The sequence below is a fragment of the Carcharodon carcharias genome, chromosome 5 (assembly GCF_017639515.1).
Source record: "Carcharodon carcharias isolate sCarCar2 chromosome 5, sCarCar2.pri, whole genome shotgun sequence".
In the NCBI taxonomy this organism is placed as follows: domain Eukaryota; kingdom Metazoa; phylum Chordata; class Chondrichthyes; order Lamniformes; family Lamnidae; genus Carcharodon; species Carcharodon carcharias.
This window is the reverse complement of record NC_054471.1, coordinates 163,545,681-163,568,555: the sequence shown is the minus strand read 5'-3', so window position 1 is coordinate 163,568,555 and position 22,875 is coordinate 163,545,681. Positions and strand designations below refer to the sequence as shown.

At 42.9% G+C, this 22,875-nt stretch overlaps 1 protein-coding gene across 2 annotated transcripts in view; it reads left to right on the top strand.

Moving 5' to 3' along the window:
• Positions 1-22,875, top strand: part of LOC121278045 (myelin transcription factor 1-like protein) — a 363,597-nt gene that overhangs the window by 232,352 nt on the left and 108,370 nt on the right. For both annotated transcript variants that reach the window (XM_041188068.1, XM_041188067.1), the window contains exon 12: positions 13,544-13,798. In XM_041188068.1, coding sequence (XP_041044002.1) covers positions 13,544-13,798 — 255 coding nt within the window. The remainder of the gene's footprint in view (positions 1-13,543; positions 13,799-22,875) is intronic.

Sequence of the window (22,875 nt, the reverse complement as noted above, 5' to 3'; positions counted from 1 at the left end):
AACAGCTGTCGAACCTCCTTTGTCTATTTTATGAGCAATATTATGGTGAAAGAAATTTGTACAACATACTGAGCAGGACTTTGTGCTTTCTTAAAAAAATAAACTGATAACCAATGGGCATAGTGTCACAAGCCTGGAGAATCTTTTAATCCTGATTTAGTTGATTTTCCTGATTTTAGTTGAATGGATATAATCCACTAACTGCTGGATCTGTCTTATTTTTGGAATTGTTATTTCCTCAATCTTCTGATTGGTTTCCCTCAAAAAAATGGATATAATTTGGGTAAAACTATATGGAAGTCAGGTTAGAGTACCATCCTGCCAGTTCTCTGCCTATTTTGTTTTCCACTTTGGTTTCCTTCTGGTGCAGGGATGCCCACCTGTTTACCAGTTTGCATATGTTAATAAGGCTTCAGTTTTTCACATTCTTCATACAATTACTTTGCATTCCCACTGGGATAGCTTTTAATCAACACATTCATGTGAAATGGGCATCCACAATAGCTAGGGGCTGTTGCTAAAGAGCCCTATTTTGGAGACTGCCAGGACAATTACAGCCCACTATTTATTTTTCTGTTTGTTTCTCTTACTTTTGCTTGAATCTTGATACCTTTGTGGTAATTGCTGAACAGCTGATATTTTTCTCCAAAATTCATTAACATTACCACAATAGAAATTTCCCCATTACTTTTGTTTCTTGGGAGGAAGAAGGCAAGAATCACTAGAGGGATGCAAGACTGTACGAAATGTGCTCCACATTAACTCACTCATCCATTCAATCTGTATTTACAGCACAAGATGTACATACTTACAACAGTCAGGGGCATGGGCTTAGATTCACAAGAGACGCTCTGAAACTGCAAAATGATCCTGAACCAATCTTGTGTACAGGCACAGTTCTATAATGGCTGAGATGATCACAATAGACCTCTTTTGCCTCTAAGTTGTTCCAAGGGCCACAGGATGGTGCCATCTACATTAGTCAATGCACAGTCCATAATGCTTAGCTTAATGGACTAGAGTTTTTTCTTAACCTTGTAATTTCATCTCCTCCAATGAACAACTGGCAGCAGCTTGACACCCATAATACCTTAGATGTTCCATTGCAAATGTCATTATCTGCATGAATCAGAAAGAATTCCACTTTACCTTCTTACAAGGATAAATACATTTCAACTTGTTAATAACCATCAGCAAGTCATTGTTTTCTTCCGACACAGCCGTCATAATGCCTTCATTGTAAGGCAGCCATGAGCTTAGCATTAATTAAACCACTAAAACTAAATCTGAAGGTGACTGCTGTGTAATCAAGCTATCCTCAGGGAAAATGGCATCTCTGTGTACAGTATTCCAGGGCAGCAGTCGAATAATGTGGTGCATGTTAAGTATCTTTCAAAAGGTTTAATTTAATTTAATGGGGTAAGTCATGGCAGGAGAGCTCAAAGCCACGATGTGTTCCCCCTGCTCTATGTGGGAAGCCGGGAATATTTCCAGTGCCCGGGGCCAGCTTGTGTGCGAGAAGTGTCTCCAGCTGCAGGTCCTAGAAGCCCAGGTTTTGGAGCTGGAGTGGCGGCTGGGGACACAGTGGAGCATCCGTGAGGTGGAGAGTATAATGGAAAGCACATATAGAGAGGTGGTCACACAGTCCACAGGCAGGAAGGGAATGGATGACAACCAGGCAGACCAAGAGGACTAGACAGGCAGTGCAGGAATCTCCAGTGGCTATTCCCCTGCAAAACAGATATACCTCTTTGGATACTGTTGGGGGAAAGACCTCTCAAGGGAAAGCAGCCGCAGTCAAATTCATTGCACCACGGTTGGCTCTACTGCACAACAGAGGAGTAAAGAGTGTGGGAAAGCAATAGTAATAGGGGATTCAGTTATAAGGAGAATAGATAGGCGTTTTTGTGGCTGCAAATGAGACTCCAGGATGATATGTTACCTCCCTGGTGCAAGGGTCAAGGATGTCTCAGAGCAGCTAGAGGACATTCTGAAGGGGGAGGGTGAACAGCCAGTGGTTGTGGTACATATTGATACAAACGACATAGGTTAAAAAAAGGGATGAGGTCCTAAAAGCCGAATATAGGGAATTAGGAAGTAAGTTGAAAAGTAGGACATCAAAGATAGTGATCTCAAGATTACTACCAGTGCCACATGCTAGTCAGAGTAGAAATAGCAGGATATATCGGATGAATACATGGCTGAAGAGATGGTGTGAGGGGGAGGGTTTCAGATTCCTGGGTCATTGGGATCGGTTCTGGGGGAGGTGGGACCAGTACAAACTGGACGGGTTACACCTGGGCAGGACCAGGACTGAGGTCCTCGGGGGAATATTTGCTAGAGTGGTTGGGGAGGGTTTAAACTAAAATGGTAGGGAGATGGGAACCTATGCAAGGAGTCCGAGGAGGGGGAATCAAGGACAAGAACAAAAGACAGAAAGGGGAATAAGAAAAGTGATAGGCAGATAAATCAAGGGCAAGAATTAAATGGGAACTCAGTGAAAAGTAGTGGAAACTGGACAAGTAATGTTAAAAAGACAAGCCTTAAGGCTTTGTGCCTTAACGCGAGGAGCATTCACAATAAAGTGGATGAATTAACCGTGTAAATAGACGTGAACAGATATGATATAGTCGGGATTACGGATACATGGCTGCAGGGTGACCAGGGCTGGGAATTGAACATCCAAAGGTATTCAGTATTTAGGAAGGACAGTCAAAAAGGAAAAGGCGGTGGAGTTGCATTGCTGATTAAAGAGGAAATTAGTGCAATAGTGAGGAAAGATATTAGCTCTGACAATGTGGAACCTGTATGGGTAGAGCTGAGAAATACTAAGGGGCAAAAAACGTTAGTGGGGGTTGTATATAGACTCCCAAACTATAGGGTGATGTTGGGAATGGCATTAAACAGGAAATTAGACACCCGTGCAATAAAGGAACATCTGTAATTATGGGTGACTTTAATCTGCATATAGATTGGGCAAATCAGATTAGTAACAATACTGTACAGGAGGAATTCCTGGAGTGTGTACGGGATGTTTTTCTGGACCAATACGTTGAGGAACCAACTAGAAAACAGGCCTTCGTAGACTGGGTATTGTGTAATGAGAAAGGAATAATTGACAATCTAGTTGTGCAAGGCCCTTTGGGATGAGAAACCATAATATGATAGAATTCTTCATCAAGATGGAGAGTGACATAGTTGATTCTGAGACTAGGGCCCTGAATCTTAATAAAGGAAACTACGATGGTATGAGGCGCGAGTTGGCTATGATGGATTGGGAAACGTTACTTAAAGGGATGACGGTGGATAGGCAATGGCAAACGTTCAAAGTGCGCATGGGTGAACTGCAACAATTGTTTATTCCTGTTTGGCGCAAAAGTAAAATGGGAAAGGTGGCCAAACCATGGCTTACAGGGAAAATTAGAGACAGTATTAGATCCAAGGAAGAGGTAAACAAATTGGCCGGAAAAAACAACAGACCTGAGGATTGGGAGCTCTTTAGAATTCAGCAAAGGAGGACCAAGGGATTGATTAAGAAGGGAAAAAAAGAGTACGAGAGTAAGTTTGTGGGGAACATAAAAACTGACTGTAAAAGGTTCTATCGGTATGTGAAGAGAAAAAGATTGGCAAAGACAAATGTAGGTCCCTTACAGTCAGAAACAGGGGAATTTATAATGGGGAACAAAGAAATGGTTGACCGACTAAATACATACTTTGGTTCTGTCTTCACAAAGGAGGACACAAATGACATACCAGAAATGTTGGGGAACACAGGGTTTAGTGAGAGGGAGGAACTGAAAGAAATCAGTATTAGTAGGGAAATGGTGTTGGAGAAATTGATGGGTTTGAAGGCTGATAAATCCCTGGGGCCTGATAATCTACATCCCAGAATACTTAAGGAAATGGCCCTAGAAATAATGAATGCATTGGTGGTCATCTTCCAAGATTCTATGGACTCTGGAACAGTTCCTACAGATTGGAGGGTAGCTAATGTAACCCCACTATTTAAAAAGGGAGGTAGAGAGAAAACAGGGAATTATAGATCGGTCAGCCTGACGTTGGTAGTGGGGAAAATTCTAGAGTTCATTATAAAAGATTTAATAGTTGAGCACTTGGAAAACAGTGGCAGAATTGGACAGAGTCAGCATGGATTTATGAAAGGGAAATTATGCTTGACAAATCTACTGGAATTTTTCGAGGATGTAACTAGTAGGGTTGATGAGGGGGAGCCAGTGGATGTGATTTATTTGGACTTTCAGAAGACTTTCGATAAAGTACCACATAAGAGATTAGCATGTAAAATTAAAGCACATGGGATTGGGAGTGTTGTATTGAGATGGATAGAAAACTGGTTGGCACACAGAAAACAAAGAGTAGGAATAAACGAGTCTTTTTCCGAACGGCAGGCAGTGACTAGTGGGGTACCGCAGGGATCGGTGCTGGGACCCCAGTTATTCACAATATATATTAATGATTTAGATGAGGGAATTAAATGTAATATCTCCAAATTTGCAGTTGACACAAAGCTGGGTGGGAGGGTGAGCTGTGACGAGGATGCAGAGATGCTTCAGTGTGATTTGGACAAGCTGAGTGAGTGGGCAAATGCATGCCAGATGCAGTATAATGTGAGGTTATCCATTTTGGTAGCAAAAACAGGAAGGCAGATTATTATCTGAATGGCTATAAATTGAAAGAGAATGTGCAACGAGACCTGGGTGTCCTCGTACACCAGTTGCTGAAGGTAAACATGCAGGTGCAGCAAGCGGTAAAGAAGGCAAATAGTATGTTAGCCTTCATAGCCAGAAGATTCGAGTACAGGAGCAGGGATGTCTTGCTGCAATTGTACAGGGCCTTGGTGAGATCACACCTGGAATATTGTGTGCAGTTTTGGTCTCCTTATCTGAGAAAGGATGTACTTGCTATAGAGGGAGTACAGCAAAGGTTTACCCGGCTGATTCCTGGGATGGCGGGACTGACATATGAAAAGAGACTGAGTCAGTTAGAATTATATTTGCTGGAGTTCAGAAGAATGAGGGGGGATCTCATAGAAACCTATAAAATTCTAACTGGACTAGACAGGGTAGATGCAGGAAGGATGTTCCCGATGGTGGGGGAGTCCAGAACCAGGGGTCACAGTCTGCGGATACGGGGTAGACCATTTAGGACAGAGATGAGGAGAAATTTCTTCACCCAGAGAGTGGTGAGCCTGTGGAATTTGTTACCACAGAAAGTAGTTGAGGCCAAGATATTGTATATTTTCAAGAAGGAGTTAGATATAGCTCTTGGGGCAAAAGGGATCAAAGGATATGGGGAGAAAGCAGGAGCAGGCTATTGAATTGGATGATCAGCCACGATCATAATGGATGGTGGAGCAGGCTCGAAGGGCCAAATGGCCTACTCCTGCTCCTAGTTTCTATGGGCAAAATTTTCTGCCTATCGGGCGGGCGGGCCCAACCCAATCTCAGCTGGGCGGGGAGCTGAACCCCACTGGAGAAGCGGGCCCCGCCGCCATTTTATGTGGCGCTTCCTGTGCGGGCAGGGGGGATTCCCCAAATGCGAGAGTGTGCCCTATCGCGCATGTGCACGAAAGAGTGCACATCTCCCTGAGGCTAAGTGCTGCCTCAAGGAGTTCGCTGACAGTTGTGAAAACATTAAATGTAGAAAAAAAGTCCTTAACATGTCCCCTTCATGTGACAATGTCACATGAGATGGGACATGGTCATAAATTTCACTAAAACTTTATTAAACTTTTAAAATCCCAACAGGAAACCTCATCCCGCTGGTGGATGAGGTTTCATGTTTTCTTTATTCCCCGCTGGGGCTCCTGGCCTGCCCGCTAACCCTAAGGTTGGACTGGTAGGTCCTTAAATTATTTTAATGGTCCTGTCAATGGCCTCAAATGGCCATTGACAGGTCGGTGGGCCCGCAGCTGATTTTGCTGTGCCCCCGCCTTCCTGAAAATTTAAATGGGGTGGGATGACGTCGGGGGTTCCGCCCAACATCATCCTGCGTCATTTTATGTGTCGGCGAGCGGGCCCCGCCCCCTGCTCACCGATGACAAAATTCAGGCCTGTGTTTCTATGGGCAGAATTTAGCCCTTGGCTGGTGGGCGGGCAGCCGACCCCCGCCCCTGAAACGGGGCCCGCCGCCATTTTCAGTGGGCGGGCCAATTAAGGCCCGCCCAGTGGCCTGCCCGACAGGAAGCGCTATGTGGGGGAGGTGGAGGGAATCCATATCTGTCAAAGCACGAAAGAATGCACTGCTCCCTGAGGCAAAGTCCTGTCTCAGGGAGATTCATGAGAGGTAAGTAAACTCTAAAAATAGATAAATATTAAAATTATTAACATATCCCCCACATGTGACAATGTCGCACGAAATGGGACATGTTAGTAATAAACACATAAAATTTATTACATTTTTTAAAAAAGTCCATGAAACTTCATCCCACCAGTGGATGAAGTTTCATTAATAATCTGCAGCCTGCTGGGGCTCTTGGCCTGCCCGCCAGCCTTAAGGTTGGCCGGGCAGGGTGTTTAATAAGGTTAATTAGCCTGTCAATGGCCTTATTTGACCATTGACAGGTCAGCGGGCGGACAGCTGATTTCGCTGTCCGCCTGCCTTCATGAATATTTAAAGGGACCGGGATGAGGTCAGGGGTTCCTCCTGACATCATCCCACGTCATTTGCCCCGTGGTGAGCAGCCCCACCCCCAAATCACCAAGGGGAAAATCCTGGCCTATGTTTCTATATACCTACTGGAGCAACACAGCCTAGCTAAAGTTGCAAGCATTGTGGTAATGTGTTGCATCTCATATAATGTGCCCTGCAAATTGGCATCATCATAGAGGTGACCAAGAAAGAAGACCTGGAGTGCTGCAGAGAGAGGAACAAGAGGAGTAGAAACCACTTGAAAACTTGTGAAAGGGAGCCTGATGCTGGTTGAAAGAGCTGCCTGGCATGTGATCATTCACATTATGTATTAATACAGTGGGCATTTTTAAATGTTCCCATTGCATTCACTGTCCTAACTACAGCTTCCTGTGGGAAAAATTTTCTGGCCGGCAAGCAGGGGCGGGGCCCACTTGCCAGTGCATAAAATGACGCGCGTTGACATTGGGGCGGAGGTCCCAACGTCACCGCATGTCATTTAGATTTTCCATTCGGCGGGCGCACAGCTGACTTGGCTGCGTGCCCGCCAAACTGCCAAAGGCCTGTTCAGGCCTGTTTAAAAACTAATCTAAACAGTTAAATGAGCTGCCGGTCCAATCTTTAGGTTGGGGGGCAGGCGAAGAGCCCAGGCGGCCTTTGCATTTTTCATGAAACCTCATCCACGGGTGGGATGAGGTTTCATGAAGCATTTTAAAATTAAATAAAAATTACTTAAAAAAATTCATTGACATGTCCCAGCTCATGTGACACTTTCACATGAGAGGACATGTCTTAAAAGTTTTTAATTCCTTTATTTAGTTGTTTAAAATTTAAACAAATCTCCCTGAGCACCTCTGTGCCTCAGGGAGATTTCTGCGCTCTTTTGCAGGGAACCACTCAGGGAATCCACCCCCCCAACCGCACCCCCCAGCACCCCCACCACCACCACCACCACCGCCCCCCCACCCCCCACCCCCCACCCCCAAGCCCGCACAGGGAGTGCTCAGCCCATGTAAAACGACAGTGCGGACCTGATTGGGGGCGCCAATTGGGATTGCACCCGCACAACCCCCCATGTCTTCTACGAGTATTTAGAAACTTAATACTATAGGAACATGGGAAATAAGAGCAGGAGTAGGCTATTCATCCCCTCAAGCCTGCTTCACCATTCAACTAGATAATAGCTGATTTTCTACCTCAACGCCATTTACCCCTACTATCCCCATATCCCTTGATATTATTCATATCGAGAATCTATCAATCTTTGTCTTGAATGTACTCAGTGACTGAGACTCCACAGCCCTCTGGGCTAGAGAATTCTTAAGATTCACCACCCTCTGAGTGAAGAAATTCCTCCTCCTCCTCAGTCCTAAATGGCTCACCTCATGTTCTGAGACCGTGTCCCCTGGTTGTAGACCCCCAATTCAGGAGAAACATCCTTCCTGCATCTACCCTGTCGAGCCATGTAAGAACTTTGTATGTTTCAACAATGCCTTAAGCCTTTGAAGCAACTGACAAATATTACATTCCTACTACGTGATGAAATATACTTGAAATTTCTTTCAATAACACTCTTTAGCTTCACTACAACAAGATTTTCAATGTCATAACATGCTGCATGTGACTGTCTAGTGTTTTATTCCATCAAGCATCCCCTTGATGACAATGCATGATGTGCATGCTTTCATATCTAGTCTATTGCATTATCCATTTACTACCTGTGTCGCTGGAGTATGTGACATGGCTGACAGATGTGTGTGCAAAAGTACTTCTGGGGATTGAGGTGGTCCTGAGATAGATCAACAGCATTCTCCACCTTTTGCACAAGTGCACAGGCAACCTAGCCCTGTGCACTTTCTGTCATATGAGCAGCCATCAGAGAGAATTGCTGGAGTGTAGATAGGGGTAGATGTTTGAAGTCCTGTAGGTCAACACTATCTTAATATGGTCACCATATGAAAGGGAACTATTGGCACCAGTGGTATCAGTGAAGCATAGTTTGTGGTTCTTTTTAACTGAACAGCAAGTTTCTCTAAACTAAAAGAGATAGCAATTCCACTGGACACCTACAAATCTTTATAACAAAAATCTGAGCACTCCTGGTAAAATGAAGTGTGCAAAAATTTGGTAGGGTGGAAGTGGAGAAGATGTTTCCACTGGTGGGAGAGTTCAAAATGAGGACCATGAGTATTAATAGTCACAAAAAATGAATAAGGAATTCAGGAGAAGTTTCTTTAACCAGAGAGCGGTGAGAACATGAAACATGCTGGTGCATGGAGTGGTTGAGGTGACAAGCATCAGATGCATTTAAGGGAAAGTTAGATGAGTGCACAATGGAGAATGGAATAGAAGAATATGCTGATAGGGCGAGGTGAAGAACAGTGGGAGGAGACTCATATGGAGCATAAACATCAGCTTAGACCTTTTGGGCTGATGGGTCTGGTTTCTGTGTAATAAAATTCTTTGTAAACCTGTCATAGAGGATTACAGGTTTACAGCTAATGGATTCCTATACACGATTGCCAGCTGCACCTATTGTTTGTCACAAACCCCCCCGCCACCCATGCTTGCAGAAACCATCTTTCTTTTGATGTGTTTCAGATCCCTGGGCACCTCAGCCAAAGAATGATACTGCATGAACTGACTTTCAGGACATAGGTTCCCACTGTTCCTCTGTCACTGGCAGCTGCTTCATCTCACTTCTTGCTTGTACCCTATGCTTTCTAGGGATTCACTGAGAGCTTTGACAGTAATTCAAGAATGTTTGGGAGGGGGGGAGATTATTTCAATTATAATGGTGGAGCATACCACGCTGAACTAAGAGAATGGTGCAACATGTTCTTTTACCTTGGATGACTTAATAAGGACATTAAAGGGGTAATTCTGCAATCCATTTCTCCCAATGCTGAGATATGCATGCAAGACATGCAGAACAGAGAATTGGGCTACAACTTGATCAAATTTCTTGCATTGTGCTGTTTCCACCTCTTGTCTTTCTTATTGGACTGCTTGCCTGAGGTGCTATGGGCTCTGTCTTAAAGAGAGTCCTACTCCCTTCTTCCGTCAGGATTCCTGTGATGCCATTAGGGTGCTCTGTGTCCCTTTGGACTGCTTACAGACAATTTTCCAAACAGAAGGGTGTGGCCTCCAAATCTTGCTGCTATGCGCAATTTTCTATTTCTTCCTAGATGATCTCCCAAGTGTGCCACGGGTGTGCCCCATGCTGCAAGCTCATTGAGACTATGCAAACATTGCTCATCCTGGAAATACAAATGAGGTTAACATACTATAGGTTATTCGTGTACTTTCTGCATGGAATATTTCTGGCCTGGTATTAATTTTAATTTGATTAACACCATCAATGAAATGGCTGACTCGGTAATGCCCTACGAATGAGTTAAATGTTTGTTTGCCGTTGTTACCAATTATAATTTGCATCTCAACCTATGCGTACATCAGCTTAAGTTGTAGATATTAATTCAAGCCCCTTGCATTGCTAGGTTCAGTAATTTTTTCAAGTCACTACACCTAATGACATTAGTTCTATATTTAAATGTAAACATTTCACAAATTACAAAAACAGAGCTGTAGGATGTTTGCATTAATCATATTTCTTTATATCTGTTGTCTTTGTATAGGGTCTTAATATAAAGACTATGATTAAGATAAATTTATAGTTTTTATTTTTCTAATGGCATCTTGAGAATGAATGAATTACACCCAGAAAGGCACAGGATGTATTTGCTTGGAGGAGTCTGAACTGCATTGGTTCAGAAGATCAATGATAGTTTGTGGGTGGGTCGGAATGTAAACGACTGGTCAGTGAAAAGAAAGGGTGTGAAAGTGAAAGGCATGACCAAGAAGAGAATGGAGATGGGGAAAGCAATAGACTCGAAAAGGGTTTTGAGAAGTATATAAGAAAGTGAACAATGATTTTATTTTTCAAAAAAAAAGATGAAAATAGAAGACAATGCATAATCAAAATGTACAGAAGTTCTTTTTAAGGCAGTTGAACGTGGAACTTTCCATTTTTAAAAATTTATAGTGGGCCTGTAATTTGTTTTAGTACCGGCCAGTTAAGGCTACTTCAGTGAAAGCTACTGATAGAATACTTGAGCACACAATGTGGTGCTGCACTAAGTACATGATGCAACATCCTGGCTCTTGGTAAATAATCCCAGAATAGCATTCATGGTAATGTTAGGAGAGATCCACCCAATAAAATAACTTCTTTGACAGCAAACTGCTGTAAGTAGCAAATAATTTTGGCAAGGCCACCCACACCTGACTTGGAGATCAGGTAACTTCAATTGTACATGTTTTTAATTATGAACACATCTAATGCTATGGTGCTACCAAAGATTGCGAAGCGTATATTATCCCTGTTGTTCACGCATGAAAAATAAACCATTCCTTTCTAACCCATAGATATGTTACAAAGTTAGAAATACACATTGGCAAATTTACAACAACTCTCCACCCAGACAGCAAACTGGAGTTTAGATCAACTGGGCATTACAAAAATCAATGGAAGTGCAAATCAGGCATTAGTTTTTAATGGACAGCTAATCTGTGATGCCAGTATGACTCGCAGACAGAAAGATGAAAATTTACCCCATAACATCACTATAGCTGGGTTTACTAACTCTGAACCAGAGATGAGAAAAATTGGCCAAGTTTACCGGTTTATATTGCTAATTTTGGAAGTCAACATTTGTGGAGAACTTGATTTGGCTATAATGGCTGATTCATCAAATTGCTTCCCAACACAGAGATAAAAACGTGAACTCTTTTCTTCTCCGCCGATGCTGCCAGACCTGCTGAGTTTTTCCAGGTAATTCTGTTTTTGTTTTGCTTCCCAACACACACTGTCCATGCTTAATGCATGAAGATAATTGAGTCAAATTATTAGCGAGCTACTGGTTCTCATGAAGATATTGTAACAAGACAACACTTGCAGGGAGGAAGGGTCAGGGGAGAAAATCAGAGGAGAGATCATTTTAATTCTTTTAATTTCCTCCAATCAGAGTCATCAAGAAGAGGAACCTCGTAAATTGCATCGAATTAAATATGTGTACTGCTAACACTGTTTCTGAAAGCTTGTCATTAAGTGCATACTTTCCTGATCTAATGTCTCTTTCTTGTAGAGCCCTGTCTAAATTAGCTAATTTATTTTGCTTCCCTATTAAAACTTGTTATCTCATTTGCATGTCTCCACCTCATTTCTATTCAGTTTCAACATTGGAACCTGAGCCCCACCTTATTTTTCTTCTACAGTCTTCCTCACCTTCCTATTTTTGACCTTATACCCTTTTTTTTATCTTAATTATCTCTTAACTCAACCATAATATAGTCTAAAATAAGCAGCCTTAATCCCTGCCTGATTTAATCCCTACAAATCACCAGCAGTTTTCTCTTTCTGCATTTCAAATGTTCTTTGCCAGGTGCTGAATGAACTTTGCCATCTCGAGAGCAGTTGCTTCATATCAAATTATGAGAACTAATGAAGTGCTTTCCAGGTTTCAAAGTTCTTCTAGGAAATGTAATTAGACTTTTAATGAACAGATAGAGATTTTTGTGTTATGCCAAGTACACAATGTCAGATTGTCCACCCAGGGGTAATGCCTGGATCTTCAATGGGATTCCCTTTGAGGCAGGATAAGGAAGAGACAGTCCAATGTATTTAATAGTCAAGTGTTGATTTACTACTGCTGACTGGGACCTCGGCTATTTATGCTGGGCAATGTAGCCAGCACTGAGCAACAAAGTGTCTATCAGGGAAGAAGTGAGAATATATAGTTTTTATTGGCAAATGCAATTCATGTGGCAAAAATATACATGGGGAGAGCAGTCAGTATCTGGCCTCTGCAACATCAATTCAAGGAATATGCCAATGGCATCTGGATACTTTTAGGAAGAGTTAATGTTTGTCAATCATAATGCATCTGTCATGTGAGAGTCGGTGAATCAACTAGGGCCTGTATTATCCCAGGAGTCAATATTACCAAGGGTAAGGAACTAAGGTTGAGTTGTTCAGTTCTGAGTGACGTTGATGGGCCTAAAATGCTTGAGGTTAGTAAGACCGAGTTGCAGACCATAGCTAATTTGTTGATCAATGTTTGTCATTTTGTCTGTGGTGCAGCGTAAACCTGACATAATGAGTTATATCTTTCAAAGGCTCTGGAGGGAGGGTGCTGTACAGCTGGAAAAGGTTCATAGCTAACTGTTTCATATTGTCTCTTCTGCAGCTACAAGCCATTTTAAATGTTGGGTTATAGTTTTTGTGCATACCTACAAAGACTAGATTTTAAACTAGATTTAAGTGCACTCTTCAGTAATCACCTCTCCCTGTTCTCCAACATTTTCATCACAAGTTTTTTTTTTGGTTGCATGAATTCTGTCCCAAGAGAATAATAAAATGCCAAAATTCACAACATGATTATTTTCTTGTTTCTAGGAATTAAATATGGAAAGTATGCTAAGTGATTTTTAAATTCATGAGATGAGAAGGGAATGGCGTGCAGGGTGTTTCATTTATTGCTTTTTAACTCATTCTTTGTCAGCTAAACAAATATTGATACTTGAAAGAAGTAATAAAGAAAGAAATGGTTTTCAAACAGAATGTGGACAGCTTTCATGATTCTTAGGAAGCTGCAATAGTATTTCAGGGTTTCAAAGCCCTCATTCTTCTTGAGAGTAACTTTCTACAACTTTGCAAAGTATCTGCCATAATTCAGAACGCACCAAAATGCTAAAGGATTTAACTTAGTGCATAGAGCTATCATTACGCTCAGAACAGGTTCATTAACCTAAGAAGAGGCTAAAATAAGAGAGATTGCAGTGTAACTGGTATGCAGTGCAAAGTCAGTTAAAAGGGATGATCTTTATTATGCAGAATCCTGAGATCGAGGTGGATGAGAATGGAACCCTAGATCTGAGCATGAACAAACAGAGGCACAGGGATGGCAGCTGTGGCAGCAGCAGCAGCACTGGCCTGCTGACTCCATTAGAGCCAATGTCCCCACAACGACAGAACATGATGGTCAACAAGTGCTATACAATGAACGAGAGTGATTGCTGGGACTTTCCGGTAGACTACACCAAAATGAAACCTAGGACGATGGACGAGGAGGATCCCAAAGAGGTATTTGTGAAAGGCGGATGTAAAATAAAGCAGCAGAAGAAAAAAAAACCTGGGTTTTATTGATTATGCATAGTCATAGTGTGCAAAAGTAGAATTAAGAGTTTTTCCATAATTTACAGAGAATTCGGATGATTTTGACATCCCTTTGTATTTCTTCTGTAATTTCATTTTCACATATTCATTAGGGAGCATCATTGGAGAAGCATCTCAGAGGAGCCCTACTGTATAAATTTACATGTCCACATAGGCGAAGGTGAAGCACTCTGTGTTAATCATGATATCAGCTGATGATAATCCACCCCCTTTGCAGTCAGAATCAGTAAATTCACCAATCTTCTGCTCTGACAATGTCATTGGGACTGGTTTTGAACAATGAAAATCAAAAAAAATGGAAGAAATCAAACAGACGTTCAAGTTAATCATAACCATTTGTGATAGCGTGATTTTTATGAAGGGAACACTGATAGTTTCCCTCATGAAGCTTGACTGACATCCCTGACAGACTGTGACATTCCTTCCTTGCATGTTAATTTTTTTGTATAGTTAAGATGTATAATTGTAAAGGATGGCCCAATATTGACATTTGTGCTTAAGCCTGTATATTTATATTTGCCTTTGATGGTAGAGCTACTGTTGTTTTTCAGGCTGCCCAAGCATTTTTAAATTGTTTTCGGCAGCTATAACTTAATTTGCAACACAGAAGTAGAGAGATGCAAACAGCACCTGAGGAAAAAAGACACCATTAACATTTTGGATGTGACGCTTCAATGTTGGGAAATATTATAAATACAAGTCATTTACCAACCTTTTTAATTTCTCAGTTACTGATGACTTTCTTTCATAATGTTCTCCACTTATTTCGGGTTTTCCAGTATTTGTGGATTTTCAGTTTATTTCTTGCCAGGAGGATTGGGTGAGAAACTGAGCTCATTAGCATCCAGTTTTTGGCTATGAGTACTTTTAGAGCTCCAGAATGGCGTGCATGGCATCCGTACACACTTGTGGGTGAATCATGTCAGACAGCATGTTCGTGGAGGCGTTACTGCATGCACAGTGAATGTCTGCCAAAAGTATGTAGAGTGGGCAGATCATGAAGCTAATATGCAACACTGATATACCAGCAGTGCCATTTTGGGGTTCAAAACTCCATCCAGCCCTAGTAAAGGAATCATCAACTGCTTAGAGGTTATTTACTGGTTGTTTTCTTCTGGCTGGTTCAATGATTGTAGAAGTATTTGATGCTTACTATAGTTGTTTTAAGAAGAAAAAAATCCACAATGCATGGTGTGGCAGGGGGAGGTGGTGGCGTAGTGGTAATATCACTTGGTTAGTAATCCAGAAGCCCAGGCTAACGCTCTGGGGACAAGGGTTCAAATCCCAGCACAGCAGCTGATGGGATTTAAATTCAAATTGAAAGCTAGTCTCAGTAATGACCATGGCACCATAGTCAATTGTTGTAAAAGCCCATCTGTGGAATGATGCCCTTTAGGGAAGGAAATCTGCCTTCCTACCTGGTCTGCCCTACATGTGACTCCAGAAATGTGGTTGATTCTTAATGGCCCTCTGAAATGAGATGGCAAGACATTTGGTTCAAAGGCAATTAGGAATGGGCAACAAATGCTAGAGTTGCCAGCAACACCCACATCCCATGAAAGAATACATTTTTAAAAAGATACTGAAGAACCTTTTGCTACCTTCATGGCTTCTGCACAAACCAGTTGCTCCTAGTTTAGGGATACGCTAATAGTGTTATAATGCATGGCTTGGAGAATGAACAGATGCTGGAAAGAGGAAGGGGGCAAAGGACTCTCAGCAGGAGGCCCTATCCATCCAGTGTGGTCATGTGAAGGATGTCTGTGCCTCAGGAAGGCAAAATCTGCCACTTGTTGCAGCCACAGATGCAGCTTCAGGGAAGGGGAAGGATAGCATTGTCAGCAGCTGTGAAGGTTACTGTGGTGATTAACTTTATGTATCTGGCTCCTTCCAGGTTGGAGCTGAAGATATTTGCAACATCTCCCTGTTTTCTGCCCACTGTTCCATAAGGGAGGCCACTGAGGCTCTCTACTCGATGACAGCTCATTACATTTCATTCTGTCTTGCCAGAGACATGCAGGCAGAGTAGGCAAGCAGCTTTGCTAGGATTGCAGGCTCTCATTCACTGCTTCCACAATGTTTTGCATGTGCCACATCTTAACTCTGCCATGTCGCAGAATCAAAAGGGATTTCACTCCCTTAATGTCCAGCTAGTGTGTGACTATAAACAGTGTATGGTACTGATTTTGGCTCGATATCCTGGCAGCAGTCCTGATGCCTTCATTCTGTGGTTGTTCACTGCGCTATCTGAATTGAGCCAGCATGACAAACCAAAAGGCAGCTGCTGGGTACTAAGAGCTATCCACTCATCACATGGCTGATGACTCCTGTGTGCAACTCACACACACACACACAAGAAGCATGCATACAACAGGTGGAACCTAATGCCTTATAAAAATAATTGTGGGGCGGTACCATTTCCAAGTCCAAACCCCATGCTTGCCAGCAAGGTGCTCGTTAGTGCAATCTTCTGGGAGGTGTTTTCCTAATTGGCTGCCTTTGCCTCTGATGTCCAATTGAGCACAGTGGGCACAACCCTGAGGCTTCAGCCCCACTCAGAGAACCTGCAGCCTTGGAAGGACAGCAGCCCCACTGACAGAGGTGAGCGCTGCAGCTACAGGATGGTACAAGGGCTCCTCCATCTTGATGCTCCCTGTGAAGATGCATTTACTTTCTAAGATTAAAATGTGGCCACAACTGCCAGGCTAATGTATGGACCTTTCCAGAAGATGGCTGGTGCCACAGTTGTGGCCACTGATCCCTGCACCTCCGCTGCAGGGGGTGGGGAACTGAGAGGTCTGGCAGGCACCCAAACTATCACTGGCAAGCCACCTCCTGACTCTTGCTGGGCTTTGGCCTCAGCAGGGTTCCCGTTCAGGGAGGCATCCTCAATCTGTCCACAGTTGGACACTTAATTATTCAAATTGGTTACTCACCACTTTTGGGAACGTAGCCACTGACTTTGATGAACAACCTCTGACAAGATGGCCCTGAGGGCGGAACATGTTGGACCACTGCCCCGAAGCCCTCATATCTAAATTTTCTGCAGGCCTGGCCTTTAAGCCCACCTCTGCGGGACTGGAAAGATTCTGCCCAATGAGAACCATGCTGCCACATGCATTGTGACAGAGCAGACTGTGCACACTGCTAAAAGAACACTTCTGCTGGAGGAAGCCTGCAGTTCTCAGAAGAGTGGGTGTCAAGTTTTGTGCTACTCTGCTGCATGCTGCACAACCTTGCCATCATAAACGGATAGATAGTCCATGCCACCAGCTATATGGTGAGTAGCTGAGGAGCAGAAAGATGAAGAGGAAGAAGAGCAAAAAGGAATAAGTGGAAGGGAGGCAACCTCAATAGCCCCTTTCTGCTCTTGAAGTTATCTGAGTGCATTACCTCAACTCCAATTGCCCAACATTTCCACACCTTACTTTCCTCTGTCACTGACCATCACAGTATCTACTTGGCCATGGGCAAAATAGGAGCCATCACAAAATAAATATTCCAAACCAAATTTTTAAGTGAAATTGTTCCATGTTGTAACAAAAGTCAATTAATTACCCTTTTGCATTATTTTAATGCATGTACCTTTGCCTGCCCTCGTTTTCCTATGCAGTGCTACCCATGGATGATAGAAAGCTGCTGTACTTCAATGGAGGACACTACAGGTAGTCTTGGAGGCCAACCTCAAACAGCTCTATGCCTAGAATGCCCAGCTTCAGACTGCAACATCTCAATATGGGCAGCAGAAGTCTGGGCTGGCTGTTTGACAGACAACAGCAAGAGCACCGGCAGGGAGGCAGGGACGAAAGAATGCTGTATTCCTGAGAGAGAGAAGGACAGCAGCCCTACTGGCAGAGGTGGGCACTGCAGCTGCAGAATGGCGACCACAAGGGCGCCTCCATCTTGATCCTTGTGAAGACGCATTTACTTTTTTCAATTAAAATGTGGCCATGTTGGAAAGGATGGGCTCCAAGCTCTGCACAGATTCTTGTGCCAAATTGGTTCTGGAATCCTCCATGCACATTCATATTGGCCTCAAGCTTTCTGGCAAGATTCCCAAAGCACCAAGGGTTTTGCTGTATATAACCATCAGCGTTCTTCAGTAGGTTGTACCACTGAAGAGCTCAGCTGAGTCTTGTGCAGCAGGACTTGTGTGTGACCTCACCCTCCAGCAAGCTGGCATATATACTACCTTTGTGTCCTGCCTGTCTTCAACCGACTTGTGCCTGATGTCTCACCGCATGCAGGTGTCACCTCTAGGCTATATTCCAAGATAAGCATACTGTCAGAGCTGGAAGCTGCAAGTGTGAAATGCAGTGTTGTATCTTCATTATCTCATTCTTCTTGGTTTTCTTCCACTGCCTGGCCAGATTGGACTTCTTCAGTATCTGAAAAGAAAAAGGCACAAGAATAAGGTTGTGGTGCAGGGGTGAGGGGAGGAGGGCAGCTGGGGAGGAGCATTCTCATACAATGTCCACCTGGTAAATCAGAAGAGATTGTGGATTGAGGGTAAATGGATTGTGAGAAGAAAAATTAAGTACGAGGATACCATCACCTTCGACGGTTTCATCTCCATCGCTGACTATGGTCTCAGAAGTAGCTAATCCAATAATGACAGCACCATCTCCTTCATGGAGTTAGGAGATGCAGGCACGTCTGTCATTCTCTGGTTAGCTCCTGCTGCCTTCTGTTGTACTACCATTTCCTACAAGAGAGAGGGAAGTGTTTCAGTGAGTGTTGTGCAATCTGTTTGGCTGATATGGTGTTATGGTTGAGATGTGGGTGTGAGGCTTGCATTAGTGTTAAGTGTGTGAGGGTGAGTTGAAGCATGTGAATGTTATTAATGAGGCCTGAATTATGGAAATTGTTGTTAGGTGAGTGATGGGGATATGGTGAATTGAGCAGTGTCTTAGGTTAATGGTGCAGTTGGTAGGATATGGCATTTGGATATACATTCATTGGTCTTGACCATTTGAGAGGTGATTGAACATCTTGCGGCACTGCATTCAGGACCTTGGATTTTGACTCCTGGCATTGATCACCACAGTATCTACTCCCGTAGCCTTCTCAGTGTGTGTTTGAGGGCCTCCTGGCCCCCACTGAACACAGGAGATCTCTCATCCTTTCCACCTCTTCCATCAAGGCTCTAGTGCAGCATCTGAAAACCTTGGAGCCTGCTCTCTCTCCCTGTTTTGCCACCGTTCACTCTTTGTCAAGTCAGATTCTCTTCAACCATGATTCTCAGCACCTGCTGCAGCCACAATGCATCTCCCCTTTAAGCAATGCCAGTTTGATGCAGAGATCATTCATACGAACAGGCAGTATGAATTTTGCATGCTGCCTGCATTGTAATCAGTGGGTGCAGGTTAATCGCACATCATGATACTTGTACCTGTTTTCAGGGACTATGCAATTTAATTGCCATAGTTTTCAGCAAGCAAGTCACACCATTTAAAGTGACTATAGTAAACTCAATGTTCAGATGTGTCTGTTTCTGATGGAGTACACATTTATGTAAATGAGAGCAGATTAGCAGGCAACCAAAGGATAAAAATGAAAACAAAAATTTTGATTCAATCTGCTGCCTTCCGCCAACTTCATGTTATCACTGGTACAGGATTTTTATTCATCATCAGTGTGGGTCAGAGGAAAGCAGATAAAGACAAATATGTGTGATAGGTGCTATAATGCCAGCTATACTTTGGTGGAGCCTATAGAATGATCTTGGAGGAGGTGTGGAGATCTCTCTCTGTTTGAATAGTTTTAAGAGTTTCTATAAATGTTACACTTTCTATGAAGCAGCAACATAGTACAGTTGAACAAACATAAAAAATGGAAACCCCAGTTGTTTCATGCCAAGGTGTACTTAAGGTTCATTTCTGCTATTTTTTAGTTTGCTGATTAGCCTGAGATTGAAGTTTTCAAGCAGTTAGTAATCTGGGAATTTCCCTCAGCCTCATATGAAGAATGGTGGGGTTGTATCAAAGAATGGTACTGTAGCTGCCATCATTCCTGTTCACTCCCCGTTCTTTCACATGGACAAAACTACTGGCAGTGCCAAATTCAGCAGAGCATATAAATTATGAATGATAATTTCAATTGGGAGTGCTCATAACAGCTATGCTAACATAAAGTATACAGTTTTGCACTATAGCCTAGTATTGGCATTGATGTTGCTTACAATTGTTCAATTGGACTAATTGCTTTTGGCTCCTTCAATGACAGGGAACCATACAAACACCTTTAAAACAGCAGAACAATGTTTGACACGGTGACACACTGTGGCCTCTGAGTTCTGCACATTATGAGAGGGAGTCTATTTTCGCTTCATCTGCCTGGCTAACTAATAAAATAGTACATGTCTGGCCATTTCACAACATTTAATTGTTCTGTGATGACCAGATGACCGTTTATGTGCTATCAGTCATGTGGATCAATCTGCAACCTCCTGACGTTGTAGCTAGTTTATTTACTTCTAGGCTTGGTCTTTGCACTTCTATTTGCCCTTGAGCTTCACTGCTTACAACTGCAGACTTGCTACTTCCAGTAGCGTTGGTATAAAATACATGCACCCGGAATCTCGATGATGGGCCCTCCAGTAGATCATCAGTCGAAACTCCAGTGGACTTAAAAATGGCCATTTATTTGAGGATTCCACAAATCGCCTAAAGTTACAGCAAGAGATAAGAACTCCACAGAAATATCGAACCAGGTTGTCCTTGATCTTGACTTTCCAACTGTGAGCTAGCATTTTCCAATTCCAACCGTTACGATTGCAGCCCTGATCTCCTTACCTCTTCCAGGTGCCAACTGCTCCCTTTGACACCAGTCAAGTCTCCCAGCTCCCTCTTAGTGTCTTGGATGTATTAATCATAGTTAGGGCTAGTTTATCACAGCTGCAGCAGAAAGATCCTTCAGCTAGATAAGGATTACACCACAGCATCAAAGCCTGGTTTTCTCCCACCCCACCCCCATTCTCCATTAGCCGCAGCAGAGGGCCAGTCCTTGGCTCCCCACTCTCTTCACTACCCAGGTCTAGCCCTATTGTCTCTCAGAAGCCTGATGTGGGCTTCCCTCCAAGCCTGAAGCCTAGCCCCACTTGATCTCTCTTTGCAGAATTCCACAATGGCCTTTCCCATCTTTCCATCCATTTCCTTCTTTTTCTGGTAAAATTTTATACCTACGATATTAACCTTTCTCTCTCGGTGACTGCTCTAAACTGCATTGCATTTACTAGGTTTTTTTTGTCTTTTTATTTCTAATTTCCTACATCTGTGTTTTTGTACTTTTTATCCATTATTTTTATACCAGTGAGATCTTGAACAGTTGAGCCTTTTGTAACTAGGCTGTCCAGTAGGCACATCAAGAATTCCTCAGGGAAACTATGGCAGAAGATAAAGGGCCAAATTTTGCCGAGAAATTAATAGCATGTGAATGACACCCACTGATATTAATGCACAAGATGGCCAGCCATTTGAAGCCAGTAAGACATATCCCATGAAATGAAAATTGTTCCAAGTATTTGGCTGATTTACACCACTCTGCCAATAGTATTGTGAAAATTGCATTTTGTGTTTAACCTCCCCGTGTGTTTCATGAAGTTGCTGCATTTGTACATTAGTTGCCCATTAAACATGCCACTGAATTTTAAGCCTAGTAATCAACAATATAAGTAACTTTTTAATAACATGATAAATTTTAATTATTACCGATCAACCTCTTTTGCCTAGAAGGTGAAAAATTGTAAGTGTGGAGCCTCATTCCCTCAGGTATTTGTTGTTGAAGGTTTTAAAATGTCAGATTTTTAGTTTTCATTTTTTGCTCACTTTTCCTTTCTGACTCTCTTTTCTCTCTCTCTCTCTCAATCCAACCTTGGTCACCCTCTCTTTCTCATTCTTTACCTTATTTAACACTGAAACCCCCCCACCATTCTTCTCAGTTCTTTCTCCATTTATTTCAAAAACCTTTAATCTCAGGGGTTAAGGAGATACGTTGTTTGTCCTGTTACTGACCAAGGCCCCAGATGCCTGGGTGGACTGCTGATTGCTCACATTTCCAGCAACTTTGTGGCAAAAGATGTTAAAGCCTAAACATTCACAAACAAAACAAGTCTAAATCACAGGACACGTTGTGAGATTCCCCAAGCCACAAAACCTGGCCCATTGTTGTCAGGACAATAGGTTGAAGTAACGTGTCAGTAGAGAATAATGGTATGTTGTAATGTGAATGCCATCTAGTTCTTTGCTAAAAAAAATTTTGAAAGGTAATTTACTGCAAAATCTGGCACATTAATAAAATTTATTTGTACATTATTCTGCCCATAATTGACATTTAGGAAGAATCAACTTCAAATATGGGGAAAATAAAAGGATCCAAAAGACTTCCTTTTAAAAGTAATCGAACCCCTTCAGAATTAACTCCCTTTATCCTGGAAACCTTTGAGGCATTTCCTGGGGCAGATTTTCCCCCCGTCGGAGGGGGGAATTCAGGAGCGGATGCATGGAGGTGTGCTTCCGATCAGCGCCCCCAATTGGGGACACACCGCCATTTTACTTGGGCAGGCCATTTAAGGCCCGCCCAGCGTGACATCCACAAGGAAGCACTATGCGCTCCCTGTGTGTGCAGGGGGCGATTCCCTGAGCCGAGAGTGAGCTCTTCCGCACATTCGCACGAAAGAGCACACTGATCTCCCTGGGGCTAAGTGCTGCCTCAGGGAGATCGACTCCACAATAAAAAATCTTAAAAACAGAAAAAAGAACATGTCCTCTCATATGACACTGTCACATGAGTTGGGACATGTCCATAACTTTTAAATACACTTTTATTAAATTTTTAAGAACCTCCATGAAACCTCATCCCGTGGATGAGGTTTCATGCTTTTTCCAATGCCCGCCTGGGCTCCCGGCCTGCCCGCCAACCTTAAGATTGGATGGGCAGGTCCAATAATTACATTAAATACTTTGTCAATGGCCTCAATGGGCGCACAGCTG